The following is an 18900-nucleotide window of genomic DNA, read 5'->3' as shown; positions in this document are numbered from 1 at the left end:
AGCCCTTCTATTTGGAAGATGATCACATGTCAGTTTTAGATATTGTTGAATATATTTTTCCTTCTCATTCTTTCAGATTCATCAGGATTCATTTTCGATTTGCAGTCCAATACTGTACTGGCCCAGGGAGGAACTTTTGAAAACATGAAAGAGAAGGTATGATTAGTTACTGTATGTATATGAGCAATTTTCTTTTTAAAAAAATATTTTTAATGATTTCAGGAAGGAGAAGAAGAGAGAGAGAGAGAGAGAGAGAGAGAGAGAGAGAGAGACATCCATGATCGAGAATCAGTGATCGGCTGTCTCCTGCAGAGCCCACAACCCGGGCACATGCTCTTGATCTAAAAATCTGAGCCACTGGCTGGACAGATTAGCGATTTTCAACCAGTGTGCTGCAAGAATTTTTAAAACATGCAGTACCTGACTATTTAGTTAGGGACACTGACCTCTTTTTCCTTAGATTATCAAGTAAAAAGATGATAACAGTCAACATAACAATAGTTGTCTAGTGTGAATTAATTAAAATTATACCAATTTTATTTTTTTCAGATTGGCAAAAAATATAGTACATTAATAATATAAACACTTCCACATTTTAAGTTACCAGAATCTTACCTTTATTGCTGAATTTGTAAATTTTGCATAAAGTCCATTTTCTAGTGATTAGTGCTAAGTATTTTGTTCATCTCAAAAATGTATAATTATAAATTATCCCTCTTTGGATTATAGATTATATACCTTTCCACTTATATGGTTTTAAACCTTATCATTAATTAAGCCTGAAATAATAAAAGTATAGAATGATATGAAAGCAAGTGTACTAAAAAAAGACTTAGGTTCTAATACAGACTCTGCTTATTACTTGGACAAGATACCTCTTCTCATCTATAAAAGGAGTTCCTTTTCAAGCAGTATTGCTGACTAGATAACTTGAAAGCATTCATAATATAAAATACCAAGAAATATAGAATAAAAAAAACATACATAATTTTAAATGTGTAGCTGAACAGAAGTTAGGAAAATCCCTAGAGGCTAAGTGTATAGAGGGAATGTGTTTTGCCATTCTTCATAACAAATGGGTTTTACCACACAGGGCCATAAAGCTGAAGGTTTGTCCTTGGTTAGGAATTGTTATCTTTATAGTGTTATACAGTTAAATGATACGAAATAAAATGTTTCAAAAATGCTGTATAAAAATCGAAGTTCTTATTGGTGGTGATTCATAAACTTTCCACCTTTCTCTCCAGTATGCTAAAAATGAGGAAAGGTTGATGCTAAATTTAATACTTGATATCTAAATTAGACCTCCCTTTCTTTGAGCAAAATCTAGCATATACTTTCTATTTCTAGAAATGTTCTGGTTTTCTAAGTTTTGAAATTAATTTTTATGTGATGTTATCACTCATCTATTAATCATTCCTAGTGAGATGGTTGTATGTACTCTCACTGACGCTAAAGAGTGATACATAATGTTAAGAATGAAATGTCACTGTGTAACAGGTCTCAGTTGCCAACTGACCTACTGATGTTAAAATTTAATGACGCTGTCATCTTTTCCAGATAAATGCAGTGCGTGCAATAGTTCCCAATAAGAGCAACAATGAAATCATCCTGGTTTTGCAGCACTTTGATAATTGTGTGGACAAAACAGTACAAGCATTTATGGAAGGTAATCCTAGTTTAGTTTTTTAATAAGTTTGTGTTTTTTCAAATAGAAGTTGCTTCAAACTTCTATAACATTCATTTAAAAACCTGGTATTTCATAGATGATATAGTAGACCTCATGATAATATAACATATCATGCCATTTAAAAAAGGTATCTCGTCATTGAATAGGTACATCAGATTAAGTCTCCCTGTTTCTGTTTTTCTGCCAGTATAGAATAAACAGGTCCAAATACTATACGGTTTTTTTTCATTGTCATCTGTTTTCTTGATAATGTCAGCATTTGGGTCTAGGGTAGTGTACAGCTCTCTAAAACAACATAGCCAAAGTGGTGTATAATCTTCTGGAGGAGAGGGGATAGCATACGTGGGCTGAAACCATTCATCTTTGTATTTGATCTAAGTTATATAAAAGAATTTCAAAATGGTCAGGCTACATTAGTCTCTTCTTGGAAGAACTTACTGAGAAAATTACATGGAGAAGGGGAATCTAAATGGGCAGGTATTGCAAAAGATAAGCATGATGTGATTATCTCATTATATTAGCTCAGAGACTTGAACCTTAACTTTCCTGTTACGAACTTTAGAAATTCTCTAGCATTTACAAAAAGCAGAGACACCTATTCCTTCTTGACCATGCATGTGGTAGCAGAGAAAATCTGTGACTGGTTTCTCTTACAGGTAGTGCCAATGAAGTACTCAAAGAATGGACAGTAACAGGCAAGAAAAAGGTAAAAATGAATGAAATTTAAAAGCATGATGTTGATATTATAAAAATATTTAGGCTGCAAAAATATTTGAAAGAAAAGATTTACATATGCATCTTCAGTTCACCTGGTTTAAAAAAGTCTTCTGTGACATTGAAACACAGCTGTGTACATAGAGTACCATACAATCTCCTCCATGTGATTTAAGACAGGAAACAATGACCCCGCCATGGTGGAGTTGCTGAAGGTGTATTAATACTAGGCAGGAATGAAACAAGAGAGAGAGTATGTCAAGGAAAGCAGAGCTCCACTAGAGAAAGTGATCTAGTCCAGTGGTTTCAACATTTTTCTTAACATAGATCAGTTAAAATAGTTTAGGTTCTTAGGTCAGACAACTGTGTTGTAATCTCTGGTATTAATGACCTTTGACTTTAAGCCCAAAGAGGGTCTTTGCTATTATTAGTTATATAGAGGGGCCTGGTGTTCCAATTTAGAGAGGGAAAGGCACTTGGGCTGTGGAGTCGATCAGAACAGGATTTATATACTGTTCTACTTATGGGGTTTGCACCATGGGAGTATTGTTTAACCTTGTGTGCCTTAGTTTGCTCATCTCTGAAATAGGAAAGTAATAATAATGAATACTAGTACCTAATTTCTAACGTACTGATTCTCATTTCCTTCTTCTTGTCCACTTGAAACCAAAATGCTTTCCCCAAAGGATACTAGCTGGTCTCAAAATGCTTTCCACAGCCCTGTACTCTAAATCTAGCTTCTTTAGGAAATGCTTGAAGTATGAATTTTAATCAGGTATCTCTATGAAAGCCCTTTGGAAAATTATTTTCCTATATCAGGTTAGTACTAGAGTTTTGAAATGCTTTCTTGATGACTCTAAATCACTTCATAAGAGATCTATTAAGTCTTGACCAAACCAGGCTTGAGAGTGACCCTTGAGAGTTTTTTCCAAGGAGAACCTAATGTTACTACAGTTCCCTCTATAGCTCTCCCTACCTAGAGCTTTGAATATTTGCTTAACTTCTTCTCGTTGCTTTCATCTAACATAAATAGCTCTGTGTGCTCTGGAAACATCAGTTTATTAATTTACTGATCCAGAATAGTAAGTTATTTAGTGATGTACATATGCTTGCAGCTGGAAAAGTATGTGTTAGAGACATAAATTTCTTAAAATTTAGAGAAAGAAAATTGGCTTCAGTTTGGCAGTCCCAAATGCCCAAGTTCAGTCCAGTTAACTGTTGAGATTAGTTCAATAGGATATTACTATGAGCCGTTACTGGGACAGCTATTATATACATGGGACAATGATATGAAAACTTACCCAGTTCACATGAGAGAAAATATTTAAGAAAAAAAAGACGAGAGCTGTGAGGAGAAAGTTATATCTAGAGTTCCAGTAGTGTTCCTGTTAGGGCCATGAGAAGGGTTTGGGGGAAAACTGATTCAATCATGTCAGTACAGCCTTAGGAATAGAATTAAGTATTGCTAGTAGAGCTGTGATTTGTTAAAATAAAAGGTAAAGGACTTTTTTGTTTGTTTTAATTTGACTATTTGCCTAGGTAATATATTCATGTGGCTCCAAATTCAAAGCTACAGAAATTAATACATACACTGAAACGTCTTTATCCTGTCCCTGTTCCCCAGCCATTTGCTTCCCCACCCCAGAAATAAACAGTATTATCAATTTCTTGTTTATCTTCCAGGATATTTTATGCATATATGAGCAAACATGAATATATATATTCTCTCTGCCTGCAGTTTGTTTGTTTTTTTTACTTTATTTTGTTAATCCTCACCTGAGGGTATTTTTCCATGATATGTGTATTTATTTTTATTTTTTGTTAATCCTCACCCAAGGATATTTTCCATTTTTAGGGAGAGTGGAAGGGAGGGGAGAGACAAAGAGAAACATCTCCATGTGACAGAGACACATTGATTGGTTGCCTCCTGAGCGCGCCCCCTACTGGGCCGGGGGCAAAGTACATGTCCTTAACCCAGATCTAACCCAGGATCCTTCTGTCGGAGGGCTGTGGCTCTATTCACTGAGCCAAACCAGTTAGGGCTCTTGTTTTTAATGTAAGCATTTATAACTATAAATTTTCTCTTGATACCGCTTTCACTGCATCCTATCAAAACTCTTCATGCCGAGGACAGTATATTGTACAGACGGACCCCAACTTAAAATGGTTTGACTTATGAACTTTTGACTTGGCGATGGTGGGAAAGCAGTAGCATTCAGTAGAAACCATACTTTGAATTTTTATCTTTTCCCAGGCTAGCAATATGTAGTGTGACACTTGCTCATGATGCTGGACAGCTGCAGCTCCCAGTCAGCCACCTGATAATGAGTGTAAACAACCAATAGATACTCTACATTGTATTCACTATTAGATGATTTTGCCCAACTGTAGGCTAATGTAAGTGTTCTGAGCCTGTTTAAGGCAGGCTAGGTGGGGCAACAGATTCCTGATGCTTCCTCCTCTGCCATCTTCTTAGAATCCTCTGCAGCGCAGTTTTAATTTATGTCTCTTATTACTGAGGTTGCGTATCATTTCATATACTTATATCCTTTACCATTTTTTACTATTGTTGTTTTGTTTTTGTTAGAGCTCAAAATATATTTGGCTCTTTGTATATACGTTGTACATAGTTTTTCACATTATGTAATTTATCTTTTGATTTTGCTTTTGGTGTATTTTACTATGCATAAATTTCTTATATTTATGCATTTGAGTTTATTCAAAGTATTTTACATAGTTATTTTAGTTAGTAATTTCACATATACAGAAATGTGTTCAGTTTCTGGAAGAGCATATGAGAAATTGGTAACAGTGGTTGCCTTTGGGTAGCTAGAGTTACCTCTCTGTGTTGGGGGGGTCTTCTCTTCCTTTTCTTTTTTCAAACCTTTAATAATCATTAGAACAAAAAGAAGAAAAGCAAACCAAAACCTGCAATCGAAGCAAGTAACAGTATCCTAGATTCCAGTAAATTGGTTTCTATTCAAGAGGAGCAGTCCACGCCTTCTCCAGAAAAAGGTGATATTAATGGTTACCATGTTAATGGTGCCATCAATGATACTGAGTCTGTGGACTCACTCAGTGAAGGTATGGAGATACTTTCAATAGATGCCAGAGAATTGGAGGATCCTGAGTCTTCCATGCCAGATGTGCTGGACAGAACAGGTGAGTTTATTAACAGATCTTTGAAAAGTTGCATTCTCAGCCAGGGGCTTCCTGGTTGAGAAAGCAATCAAATTAAATCTAGTTAGTCTCTTTTTAGTTTTTGTTACCGCTCATGTGAAAGAGTCACATTTTGTAATTATCTATGGCCTAGAAAAATATAATTATTTTCCATTGTCTCATATTTTAATTTCAGTTTAAAGCAGTCGACTACAGAAGATGCCCTTAAGATTTTTTAAATTGTACACTTATTAAGGAAAATTATTATAATGAATTGATGTTGATATTATTCTAAGATCCAACACAGTGGAAAAATATGATAATAACTGTAAATCCATGAAGTATACTATTGGTTTTTATAGTCTTACATTTGTTTTCTAGTACAGAGTTAAGATTAGTGTTAGTTGTAAATTTACATATTTTGTATGTTTTCCTTTGTTTTATTAACCATTTTGATGAGTGTTGGGAAGATATTGGGAATATCTCTTAAAATAGTTTTTTTAATTACTTGTTTGTTAATCCAGTTCTCCTTGCTCAGTTGCACTGGCTTTATAAATGTAATGGCAGTTTAAGAATTATGCTGTTTTCCACTAAAGAGATATCTATTTTGTTTATTAAACTGGCGTCTCAGCAAATTAAAAAAAAAAAAAAAGAATCATGCTGTTTTCTTATGTTCTTTTATTGATTTGCACAAGCACAGAAAGACAAAGAAAAATATAATTGTTGAGACCTAAAGTGACCTCAAACAAACCAAAGATAGTCAGTGGCTTCTTTTTTTTTTTTTTTTTTTTTTGGAGCGAGCTCTCTCGTTTTCTAACTCTGCTCTTTCTGTTCCTTAAAGTTTTAAACTCTTCATGCCCTAGGACAGTATAAAGCTCTTTTTCCCTCAACATAATTTATAGAACCTATCAGAAGTTACAAGGAAGCTACAGGTACAAGGAACAAGCTAGTCTATCTGGAGATGGGTTAGCACAGACTTTTCTTCTTCATTCAGGACGCTGCCTAGAGCAAAGCGAGAGGGCCTCATTCAGCTGTTGGGGCTTAATCGATTTTGTTCACAGCCATTTAAGAAACATCATTTTTTGGGGGGAGAGATGAAAAGAAACATAGTTTTGCCTAAAATATTTCTCCCCTTTTCTTTGTGTGCACTTAGGACTGCTTGATTGATTTATCCTTAAGTCTTGCCTAAAGCACTCTGTTTCTGACAGGATCCATGCTGGAAAATGGTGTCTTTGATTTTGAGTCCAAGCCTTTGACTACGCACCCTACTCAGAGTTCCCAACAAAATAGGAGCGCTAGCAAATCTCTCCCAAAACCTCAGTTTTCAGATGTGGGCATGGACGATGTTCCACTCTCCTCCGCCAACAAAAAGCTAGGTAAGTAGGGGCTTAGCCTACCTTTTAGAGAGAGAAAAATCTGTGTTTTTGGCTAAGGAGGGCAAGTTACCTCTTTCTTCCCATAGATAAGGTCTGAGAAGGTTCTGTAGGTAATCCTTATACTGTTTCCCAGGCAGTGACTCTCCAGTTCTTACTGGATTCTGTGTACACAGAGTCTAATTGTAACTCAAATGCTATACAGTCAGTCTTGTTACAATAGTGGGGATTTTTTGTGTGTGAATGAAAATCAAACTCTACTGCAAGGATGACTTTTATGCTACCATTAATCTGTTTCTTTTACTTGTTTTACTGCACATTTTTATCTTATTTTCTTCATTTTTATCTCCTGGTTGACTCAACAGTAAAAAGCTCTGACATATTTGAAAGAAATGTTTTCGTTTCTCTTCACAACTTCATACTCTTATTAAAACCTGCCAGACTCTAGTTTTAAACAAGGTCATTTTCTCTTAAATACTTAGCATTGACTTGTGGTAGCTTTTTGCTTTTTTAAATTTAACTATAATAGTCATTTAAATGATCAGTTAATTAAACAGATGGAGATAATAGCCTTTTTGAGTATCATACATATACATGTGGTGGTCCACTCCACTAAACAAATGAAACAAATGTGAAAGACACTTGTAACCTGTAGCTCTTTACTGAATTATTTATTCCACATGAGCTAAATTTAATCAGTGAAGTTCTCCTTTTCCATCTTTCTAACATAACCGTCAGCTTGGTGCAGAAAAGCAAGTCTGAGAATATTCAGTCAAACAAAATAAAGGCACAAGGCTTGAAAGCTTTTAGATAGATTTTAAAAGAAACCAAATTGATATGAGGAAGAATTTAAATTAAAAAATTAAAAATCTATATCTGGGCACATTATAAACTTCTAAGATCTGTGATGCCAACTATCAATTGTATATATAACTTTGACATTGCTGAGTATAGAAAGGTTAATAGAACTTTAGAAACTGGTTAAAATTGTGCTGAGTACATAAATTATTTTATCTTATTTTTAAAAATGTACTTTTATTGATTTCAGAGAGAAACATATATATGAGAAAGAAACATCAATTGGTTGCCTCCAATGTACACATCTCAACTGGGGTTTGAAGCCACAACGTATTTTGGTGTATGGGACAAGGTTCCAACCAACTGAGCCACCTGGCTTGGGCTTTCTAGTAATTTTAAAAATATATATATTTTTATTGATTTCAGGGTGGAAGGGAGAGGGAGAGAAAGAAGGAATCATTGATCGCCTGCTTCCTGCACACTCCCTACTGGGAATCGAGCCATCAACCCGGGCATGTGCTATGACCTGGTTCATAGGTTGATGCGCAACCACTGAGTCACACCACCTGGGCTAGTAATTTTTTTTTTGGATGCCAGACGTTGTGAATTTTGCTTTGTTGATTGCTGGATATTTTTATATTTTTAAAATTTTTCTTGTAATTTGTTCTAGGACTATTCTTTGGAAACAGTTTGAGACTTGCTTTTAAGCTTTGTTAGGTTGTACTGGAGCAGCCTTTATTCTAGAGCTAAGTTTGCATCATTACTAAGCACTTCCAAGTGCTATACCTTGTGCCTCACTCTGGCTGGTATGAAAATGAACTATTCATGGCCCGGGTGCGCTCTGGGGATTGTTCCACTTGCTCCCTTCCAGCAGTTCTTTTTCCTGTCTTGGATAGTTTCCTCACACTCATGCATTCAGAATCCTCTGTAGACCTCTGTACCACTCTCTCATCTTTGTGTAGCTCTCTCCTCTCCAGTACTCTGCCCTGAGAACTCTAAGCTTGACCTCCCTGAATTCTCAACACTGTCCCCACAAGTCAGGGAGACTTCCAGGCTCAGTTTAGGTTTTCTGCTCCTTGCATTACAGCCTGAAAACTTTCTTGGGCCATAGACCTCACTTCTTTTATTTCTATTTTCTCAAGGAAAAAGTACTGCCTATTGTCCACTGTCTGAAAATCATTGATTCAGATTGTGTGTGTGTGTGTGTGTGTGTGTTTTGTGTAAGGATACTTATTTATTTTATTTTATTTATTTATTTATTTATTTATTTATTTATTTATTTATTTATGTTTATACTTCCATTGGTTTCAGAGAGGAAGGGAGAGGGGGAGAGAGAAACATCAATGATGAGAGAAAGTCATTGATTGGCTGCTTCCTGCATGTCCCCTATTGGGGACCAAGCCCACAGCCTGGGCATGTGCCCTGGACCGGAATCGAACATGGGACCCTTTAGTCCACAGGCCGATGCTCTATCCACTGAGCCAAACCAGCTAGGGCTTATTATTTTTTTTAAATCTGTGAAAACATCAGTTTTTTTGTTGAAGAGGGTAGCCTTTGGGAAACTTTCCTAGTCCACACATTTGTTACTTTACATGTTTAGGTGTTCAGATCCATCTTTCAAGTTATCTATACTTTTAAAGATTAATCTTTGGGGCTTTTTCCTCAAGGTTCCAATATTGAAAAATCTGTGAAAGACCTCCAGCGCTGCACAGTGTCTCTTGCACGATATCGAGTTGTAGTTAAAGAAGAGATGGATGCTTCCATTAAGAAAATGAAACAAGCTTTTGCTGAATTGCAGAGCTGGTAAGTTAATTTGATATCAGTAGCACAAAAATGATTATTTATAAAGATGGTCAACCATTCATCAATGCACTAGGTGAACCATTCAACTACTGCACTTCTAGTGCCTTTAATTCCTGACTCCTAACTACTTTACATAGTGGGAGAGTCGTTAAAATCCCATGATAGAGTTAGCTTTCTGCTTTGTTCTGCTGCTTTTGGTGACAGTGTGGGAATGAGTGGGACAGAGAACTCATAATGCTCTAGATATGGGCCTGAAGTTCATACTGTTTGGAAAGGGACAAGCAATTATGCATTCTCACTTTAGGGATATATAATCAATGACATGATATTTGTGAAAAAAATAATAAAGGAGAGATCTGTCTTTGTTTTCCTACCTCCTTTCATCCTTCCTAACACATCCCATTCTAATTTGTGCTCTATTATGAGTCATTGATTTGTTTTTAATTTTGTATTTTTCAAACTGTGTCTTAAAGATACTCATATCTGCGGGAGTTGAAGACTGAGTCCAGGGAGCACAGGATAAGATACTCATATCTTAAAATTTATTAATATGTACTCTGTGGGGGAAATACAGTTTGGTAGTTAAATAAGTTTGAAAATACTTTTAACAAAAATTTTACTACTGCACTTCTAGTGCCTTTAAAATGTTAATGTGCATTGTGAATCTTCAAGAGGGAGATATACTGTGCTGTTCCTCACATGTATTTGATCATAGAATCTTTTTTGGGGGGAGAAATATATTCTAATGTTTTCTAGAATACCAACGCTGTTTTAATTATTTGGTATTAGTGTTTATTGGTATTTAAACCATAACTCCTTTTTGGGAAGCATTTGCATTTTATAAAGGGACTTTTTTGAAGTTAGAAAGGACTTAAAGAACAAATTAAGTACAATTATGGGAAGAAAGCAGCTATGTTGACATTTTGAGATAGAGGACTGTCTGCTCTGCTTATTTGTAAAACTTGCTTGAATTTCTGAAAAATGAGAGGAAGTATTCATGAATAAAGAGAACCTATGCCATTCTTCCTCCCAGCCATCTGTTTTCTTGCCTGTCATGTTCCCTTAGGTCAGTGGTTCTCAACCTTCTGGCCCTTTAAATACAGTTCCTCATGTTGTGACCCAACCAAAAAATTATTTTCGTTGCTACTTCATAACTGTAATGTTGCTACTGTTAAGAATCGTAATGTAAATATCTGATATGCAGGATGGTCTTAGGCGACCCCTGTGAAAGGGTCGTTCGACTGCCAAAGGGATCATGACCCACAGGTTGAGAACCGCTGCCTTAGGTCATGCTCAACTGTGTCTCTATTTACAAACTTAGTCTGGTTACGTTATGCCACAGCAGGCCAGAAATAGAGGGAGTATGGGTAGCCTCAGTCCTCCTGTTCTCTGGAATTGAAGAGGAGTGAATTAACAAAGATGTAGAATGAAACCTCCAAAAAGTTCCTGACCCCCGTGTTTACCATTTGTAGATTTTAGAGTGGTTCATTCAGCCATTATAACCAAAAAGTACTTCTAGGATAGGTAATTCATATACTTGTCTATCCATGCTTTGTCCTAAATCCCAAGTTTCCCCTTTCAGGCTTTATAACTAGAAACTTAATGTCCTATCTTCTGTTTTTCTTACAAACATTTTTGCTCCAGCCTGATTACCATTGTCTCAAAAACTTAACATTCACACTTCCTCTCCACTTCCCCAGACTAATATGTAATATGCTCTTTTATATCTTTGTACTTATCTAAATCCAACTAATTATCCCAAACTCACCTTAAATTAAGTTCTAACTTCTGGAAATTTTTCTAAGTAACTGATTTCTTCTCTTTCTGTATCTCTTCAAGGAAGTATTATGCCCTTTTCCCTGGATTATGATCATATCAGATATTGGCTCATTTGGAAAAGAATAAAGTGCTAAGAGTAGGTCATCACAACTTTGCCTTGATAAGCCTCTGGTTTCCATGATTGCTTAGTTTACTGATTACTTAGCCACAGGATCTGATTCCATTCAGAACCAGCCTGAAGCAGGAAACACAGTTCCGGGAGAGAGATTTGTGAGTTCCTGTTGACTTGGAACCCAGCCAGGGGGAGCCTCCTTCAGTAAATGACAAATGAAATGGTTTCCTACCTGGGAACTGTGTATTTAGGATTGATTAGCAGACATAGCAACCAGGTCAATTTACTTTGAGGAAAGAGATTACCTGCCCTTTCCTGCTAATATAAAACCCTTCTCTCTGGCTGATTGGGTTTTTAAACTACCTTATTTCAGTGTCCCTTATAGTTGTTACTTCAAGACATAATTGGCAGGTGAGCTAACTCCATTTGGCACCGAACCAGACCTTGGAGTAAATGTCACTTAGGAAGCCATTTTTTTTGTGTTGGTTATAGTGTAAAAGCAAAGCAAAGGGTTCTAACAAATTTCGAACAGTAAGATTACATTACCCTTGCTGGGGCGCTAGGGGAATTATACAAATAACTGCTTTCACTTTGAGGCCAAATGAAAGCTGAGACATACCTGTGGGAAGGTAAAATCAAAAGCTCTAGCATAACACTCAAAAATCTGGTTGTATTGTTGATTCAGTAATAATCATCTCTGGACTTAAGTTTACTTTTCTTATTATTAGTAAAATTTGTCTGACATTGTTGGAACTATTAGTTGACTTAAGTTTAAGGCTATTAAGGAGCAGGAGGATATGGAGTGGAACATGAAGCTGGAATATACTAGTATAAACTACTTTAAGATGGTTGTCATATGTGTTGTTGAAAAATACAGGATACAACACTCAGCTTGCCTTTTAAGTAAAAATTTCTATTTTGTTGACATCAAACGGTACTTTACAAAAGGAGAAAACAGGTAAGAGAAAAAGACTGTCAAGAAATTTGAGGTTATACATAAAATCCATGTAAGTCTGTGCTTAAGATTGTGAAAATGTCCTAGCTGATTCCTCATCGACCTTAGAAAAGTTACTTTTATTTGAGCTTCTCTTTTCTTCTTATATTAAAAAATTTTTTTAATATATATTTTTATTGATTTCAGAGAGGAAGGGAGAGTGAGAGAGAGAAACACCAGTGGTGAGAGAGAATCATTGATTGCCTGCCTCCTGCACGCCCCCTACTGGGGATGGAGCCTGCAACCCGGGCCTGTGCTCTTGACTAGAACTGAACCCAGGACCCTTCAGTCCACAGGGTGACACTCTGTCCACTGAGCCAAACCGGCTAGGGCTCTTTTCTTCTTATGTTAAGCTACTAGGAGTATTACCAAAGGCTTTTAGATCCTTAAACTTACAGTCTAGGTGGAGATGCTGGAATCATTTTATGAAACAGAGTACTTCAAAAATGTCTCAGAAAGCATAGAAATAAAGGAATGGGCTAATGTGTTATTTAAAATGTACATATCATTCTATATTTTTAAATTCAGTTTTTGATGTTTAGCACATTGATACCTTATTTCTACTAGTACTTTAGCTCCATTGGTCTCTGTTCTTTTTTTTTTTTTTAATATATTTTTATTGATTTTAGAGAGGAAGGGAGAGTGAGAGGGAGATGGAAACATCAATGATGAGAGAGAATCATTGATCGGTTGCTTCCTGCATGCCCCCTGCTGAGGATCCAGCCTGCAACCCCGGGCATATGCCCTTGACTGGAATCGAACCTGGGACCCTTCAGTCTGCAGGCTGATGCTCTATCCACTACGCCAAACCAGCTAGGGCTCAGTGTTCTTTGATTTAAAAATTTAACTCTTAAAAAAGTAAAATAAAAATTTAACTCTTTAATAATTTCTGAAAATAACTAAAAACATGAAAATTACAATTCACCAAACATGTTTAATCATCAGATATATTTATCCAGATTTTTATCCTAGGAAGTAGGAACTTTTTATTTTACTTTACTATTTTTAAAAAGAAATATCTTTTTCATTGACTTTTTAGAGAGAATGGAAGGGAGGGGGAGAAACAGAAAGAGAGAAACATCGATGCGAGAGAGACACATCAACTGGTTGCCTCACGCAGATATCCTGACCAGGACCAGGGATAGCCAGGGATCGAGCCTGGAACTGAGGCACATGTCCTTGACCAGAATCAAGCCAACGACCCTTCAGTCCTCAGGCTGAGGCTCTATTTTTTAAAAATATTTTTTAAAAAATATATTTTATTGATTTTTTACAGAGAGGAAGGGAGAGGGATAGAGAGTTAGAAACATTGATGAGAGAAAAACCAATTCAGCTGCCTCCTGCACACTCCCTACTGGGGATGTGCCCACAACCAAGGTATATGTCCTTGACCGGAATTGAACCTGGGACCCTTCAGTTCGCAGGCTGATGCTCTATCCACTGAGCCCAACCAGTTAGGGCCTAAAAATATTTTTTTATTGATATCAGAGAGGAAGGGAGAGGGAGATAGAAACATCAATGATGAGAGAGAATCATTGATTGGCTGCCTCCTGCATGCCTCCTACTAGGGATTGAGCCTGCAACCTGGGCATGTGCCCTTGACCAGAATTGCATCTAGGACCCTTGAGTCCACAGGCCAACGCTCTATCCACTGAGCCAAACCAGCTAAGGCTCTACTTTACTATTAAAAGGGATTTGAGTCTAAGGTGTTATGCCAATCAATGCTTCTCTCTCATCATTGATGTTTCTATCTCTCACTCTCCCTTCCTCTCTGAAATCAATAAAAATATATATTAAAAAATCCTATCTAATAAAAGAGAAACATGGTAATTAGCGTACGACCGCTACCCTTCCCATTGGCTAATCAGTGAGATATGCAAATTAACTGCCAGCCAAGATGGTGGCCAGCAGCCAGGCAGCTGACGCAAACAGGGAGGCTTGCTTGCTTCAGTGACGGAGGAAGCCAAGCTTCCCCACCTGCTTGCCGGCCTCTCAGCTGCGCTCTAAGCAACATTGTAACAAATATAGAAGCTAAACAAAACCCCAGAAACCTGCTTTAGTCCCGGGCTTCAGCCAGCAGGATCGCAACATTGTTTCAAAAACAGAAGGTAAACAAAGGCCAGAAACCTGCTTTCAGCAGCGGAGGCCTAAGAGTTGGAGCCAAGCCTGAGATCTAAAGCTGGCCCAGAATTTAAAAAAAAGAAAAAAAGGAGTGGATGGGAGCTTCAGTCACCCGCCAGCCTGAAAACAGCCCTCAGCCCCTCACCCAGACTGGCCAGGCACCCCAGTGGGGACCCCCACCCTGATCCAGGACACCCTTCAGGGCAAACCAGCTGGCCCCCACCCATGCACCAGGCCTCTCTCCTATATAGTAAAAGGGTAATATGTCTCCCAGCACCGGGATCAGCGGAGCCGAGAGGCCTCCCGGCACAGGGATCAGTGTGACAGGGGGCAGCGCCCAAACCCCCTGATCACTCTGCGGCTCTGTGTGTGACAGGGGGCCGGGCCACAACCTCTCTATAAACCCTGCTCTGTTCGTGACAGGGGAAGGCGCCCCAACCCCCTGATTAGCCCTGCTCTGTGCCAGATACGGGGGAGCTCCCCAACCCCCTGATTGCCTTGCAGCTCTGTGTGTGACAGGGTGTGGCGCCCCTACCCCCACCCCCCCACGGGCCCTGCTCTGTGTGTGACGGGGTAGAGCCATAACTTCCCCATCCGCCATGCACTGAATGTGACAGTGGCGTTGCCCCAACCCCCTGATCGGCCCTGCTCTGTGGGTGATAGAGGGCGAACCCCAACCCCCTGATCCGCCCTGCTCTGTGTGTGACGGGGTCGAGCCATAACCTCCCCATCGGCCCTGCCCTGAGTGTGACAGGGTGCGGCACCCCAACCCCCTGATCCGCCCTGCTCTGTGTGTGACGGGGCAGTGCCCGAACTCCCCTATTGGCCCTACTCTGTGAGTGACAGGGGGGAAATCCCCAACCCCCGGATCGACCCTGCTCTGTGCATGACAGGGTACGGAGCCCCAACCCCCCTGATGTGCCCTGCTCTGTGAGTGACAGGGGGCAGCGCCCCAACCCCCTGATTGGCCCTGCTCTATGCGTGACGGAGTGGCACCGCAACCTGCCCATCGACCCTGCCTTGAGTGTGACAGGGGACGGTGCCCCAACCCCCTAATCAGCCCTACCGTGAGCGTGACTGAGGGTGGCATCACAACCTCCCGATCCGCCCTGCTCTGTGGGTGACAGGGGGCAGTGCCCCAACTCCCCTATTGGCCCTACTCTGTGAGTGACAGGGGGGAAATCCCCAACCCCCGGATCGACCCTGCTCTGTGCATGACAGGGTACGGAGCCCCAACCCCCCTGATGTGCCCTGCTCTGTGAGTGACAGGGGGCAGCGCCCCAACCCCCTGATTGGCCCTGCTCTATGCGTGACGGGGTGGCACCGCAACCTGCCCATCGACCCTGCCTTGAGTGTGACAGGGGGCGGTGCCCCAACCCCCCAATCAGCCCTACCCTGAGCGTGACTGAGGGTGGCATCACAACCTCCCGATCCGCCCTGCTCTGTGCATGACAGGGGCTGCGCCCCAACTCCCCAATCAGCCCTGCTCTGAGCCCGACCAGGGGCTGCACCTAGGGATTGGGCCTGCCCTCTGCCACCCGGGAGCAGGCCTAAGCCAGCAGGTTGTTATCTCCCGAGGGGTCCCAGACTGCGAGAGGGCACAGGCCAGGCTGAGGGACCCCCGTCCCCCCAGAGTGCACAAATTTTTGTGCACCGGGCCTCTAGTTTTAATATAAGAGGAAAAGAGAAGCTCAAATAAAAGTAACTTTTCTAAGGTCAGTGAGGAATCAGCTAGGACATTTTCACAATCTTAAGCACAGACTTACATGAACTTTATGTAGAACCTCACATTTCTTGACAGCTTGGGAAGAAGGCTGGGGATTGTTGTTGAAAAACCCCACTGTAAGAGAATTTAGGGACTAAGGTTTTTAGTCATTAGGGAACAGGGTAAAATGAGGAGGACTGAGATTTTGACTGAGCCTATGGAAGCCTTTATAAAAGTATATTTTTAGTTAAAAATAAAACAGTAAGAAGGAATATTCTACCCTAGCTGGTTTGGCTCAGTGGATAGAGTGTTGGCCCAAGGACTGAAGAGTCCCAGGTTCAATTCTGGTCAAGGGGATATACCTCAATTGCAGGCTCAATTGCAGGCTCAATTCCCGGCCCTGGTCGGGAGCGCGTGCGTGTGGGAGGCAACCAATTGATGTATCTCTCTGACATTGATGTTTCTCTTTGTCTCTTCCCCTCCCTTCCACTCTCTCTAAAAATCAACGGAAAAAATATCCTTGGGTGAGGATTAACAATAAAAGAAGGAATATTCCATCCAAATAATTTGTATTTCAGAAGACCCTAAGTTACTTTTCTTAAGTCACAACTTGGAGTGACTTTTGATTCAGATATCCTTTTCAGGTCTTAGTTGTGGGAAAAGTATGACAATAAGGGAAAGGTCACTATGGGATGGAGTCAATTAGAAAAGATATTTTGGAGGAAATGGATCATTATGAAGCGTTGAAAGAAGCATGGAATTTACATTGGCAAAAAGAATGAGGATAGAACACTGCACATAAGAAATATGATATAAGCAAAGGGATAGAAGGAACATGCAAGGACTTTACACAGTGTAGCTCAAGTTAAGGAACAACATATACTAGAAAGTAGTGAGGGGTGAAGTCAGAGACCAAGGTAGAATGAGAGCATTTGATGAAGAAATCTGAACTTTGTTTTTCTTTTTTGTAAAGGTTTCATTATTTCCCTATTTTCACTATATTTCCCATAATTATAACAATAGTTTTTTAAAAATAGAAATGAGCCGAAGCCGGTTTGGCTCAGTGGATAGAGCGTCGGCCTGCGGACTGAAAGGTCCTGGGTTCGGTTCCGGTCAAGGGCATGTGCCTGGGTTGCGGGCATGTCCCCGGTGGGAGATGTGCAGGAGGCAGCTGATCGATGTTTCTCTCTCATCGATGTTTCTAACTCTCTATCCCTCTCCCTTCCTCTCTGTGAAAAATCAATAAAATAAAAAATAAAGAAATAGAAATGAAAGTCATGTAACTCCATAACACATAATTTTCTTGGTTCCCTTGGGTCCCTTCTCTATCTGCATACATAATCTTAATAGTTATAATCATAGCGAGACTAATTTTGTAATGCTTTCTTTTCACTTAAAGATGTCTTAGATTCACCTTTGTGTAACTGCCTATACTGTTAGTGTGTGTACGTGTTTATTTAAGAACTAGAGGCTTGGCGCATGGATTCTGCACTGGTGGGGTTCCTCGGCCTGGCCTGTGGGGATCAAGCTGAAACCGGCTCTCCAACATCCTCCAAGGGGTCCCAGATTGCAAGAGGGCGCATGCCAGGCTGAGGGACCCCATTGGTGCACGATTGGGGCCAGGAAGGGACCACAGGAGGGCTCCAGGGCATGTTTGGCCTGTCTCGCCCAGTCCTGATCCGCCAGACCTGCCGGTCAGAGCATCTGCCCCCTGGTGGTCAATGCGTGTCATAGCCACTGGTCGAATGGCCAAACGTGTGGTCGGGCACTTAGCATATTAGATTTTTATTATATAGGACTAGAGGCCCAGTGCACAAAATTCGTGTACGGAGGGGAGGAAGTCCCCTCAGCCCAGCCTGCACCCTCTCCAATCCAGGACCCCTCGGAGGATGTCCGACTGCCGGTTTAGGCCCGACCCCTGGGATCGGCAGTTACACATCCCTCTCATAATCCTGGACCGCTGGCTCCTAATTACTCACCTGCCTGCTTGTTCACCCCTAACTGCCCCCCCCCTTGCTGGCCGGATCGCCCCTCACTGCCTCTGCATGCCAACCTGATCGCCCCCTACTGCCCCCCCCCCCCGCCTTCCTGTTTGTCCCTAACTGCCCCCCCTGCCGGCCTGGTCATCCCCAACTGCCCCCCTCTGCTGGCCTGGTCGCCCCTAACTGCCCCCCCGTCAGCCTGGTTGCCCCTCACAGCCCTCCACCCCATCCCGCCGACCTGGTCGCCCCACGCAGCCTGCTTGTTCAGTGGTTTGATCGTCCCTCACTAACCCTCCTGCCAGCCTGGCCATAGGCAGCCATCTTGTGAGGGTGTGAAGGTCAATTTGCATATTACCTCTTTATTATATAGGATTTCTAGACAATGGATCTGGAATGTATAATCATTTATCAGAGTTAATATGAAGGCGTTTTACTAAATAAATATTCTGAAAATGGGAAATCAAGATTAGTACAGAAAGTTAGAATAGTAATTGCTCTTGCCATTATTGAGCTGTATGTCAAAAGCTTTTATGCACAATATCTCTAATGTATATAACAATATCACTTATATTATACTCATTTTATAGATAAGAAAAGATGAATACAGAAAAATATACTTTACCCAAAGTCATACTTGATGTTGTGACACTTTCCCACTGTACCATGCTTC

General features: G+C 40.2%; 1 protein-coding gene across 2 annotated transcripts in view; it reads left to right on the top strand.

The window, feature by feature from the left end:
• The window catches only part of SPATS2 (spermatogenesis associated serine rich 2), a 119264-nt gene that overhangs the window by 69357 nt on the left and 31007 nt on the right, over positions 1-18900 (top strand). For both annotated transcript variants that reach the window (XM_081084739.1, XM_081084740.1), the window contains 6 exons: positions 77-156; positions 1561-1669; positions 2347-2396; positions 5305-5566; positions 6772-6939; positions 9402-9537. In XM_081084739.1, coding sequence (XP_080940865.1) covers positions 77-156; positions 1561-1669; positions 2347-2396; positions 5305-5566; positions 6772-6939; positions 9402-9537 — 805 coding nt within the window. The remainder of the gene's footprint in view (positions 1-76; positions 157-1560; positions 1670-2346; positions 2397-5304; positions 5567-6771; positions 6940-9401; positions 9538-18900) is intronic.

Source organism: Myotis nattereri (assembly GCF_964212035.1).
Source record: "Myotis nattereri genome assembly, chromosome: 2".
NCBI classification, from domain to species: Eukaryota; Metazoa; Chordata; class Mammalia; order Chiroptera; family Vespertilionidae; genus Myotis; species Myotis nattereri.
The sequence above is the reverse complement of the archived record's forward strand: the minus strand, read 5'-3'. Positions and strand labels throughout refer to the sequence as shown.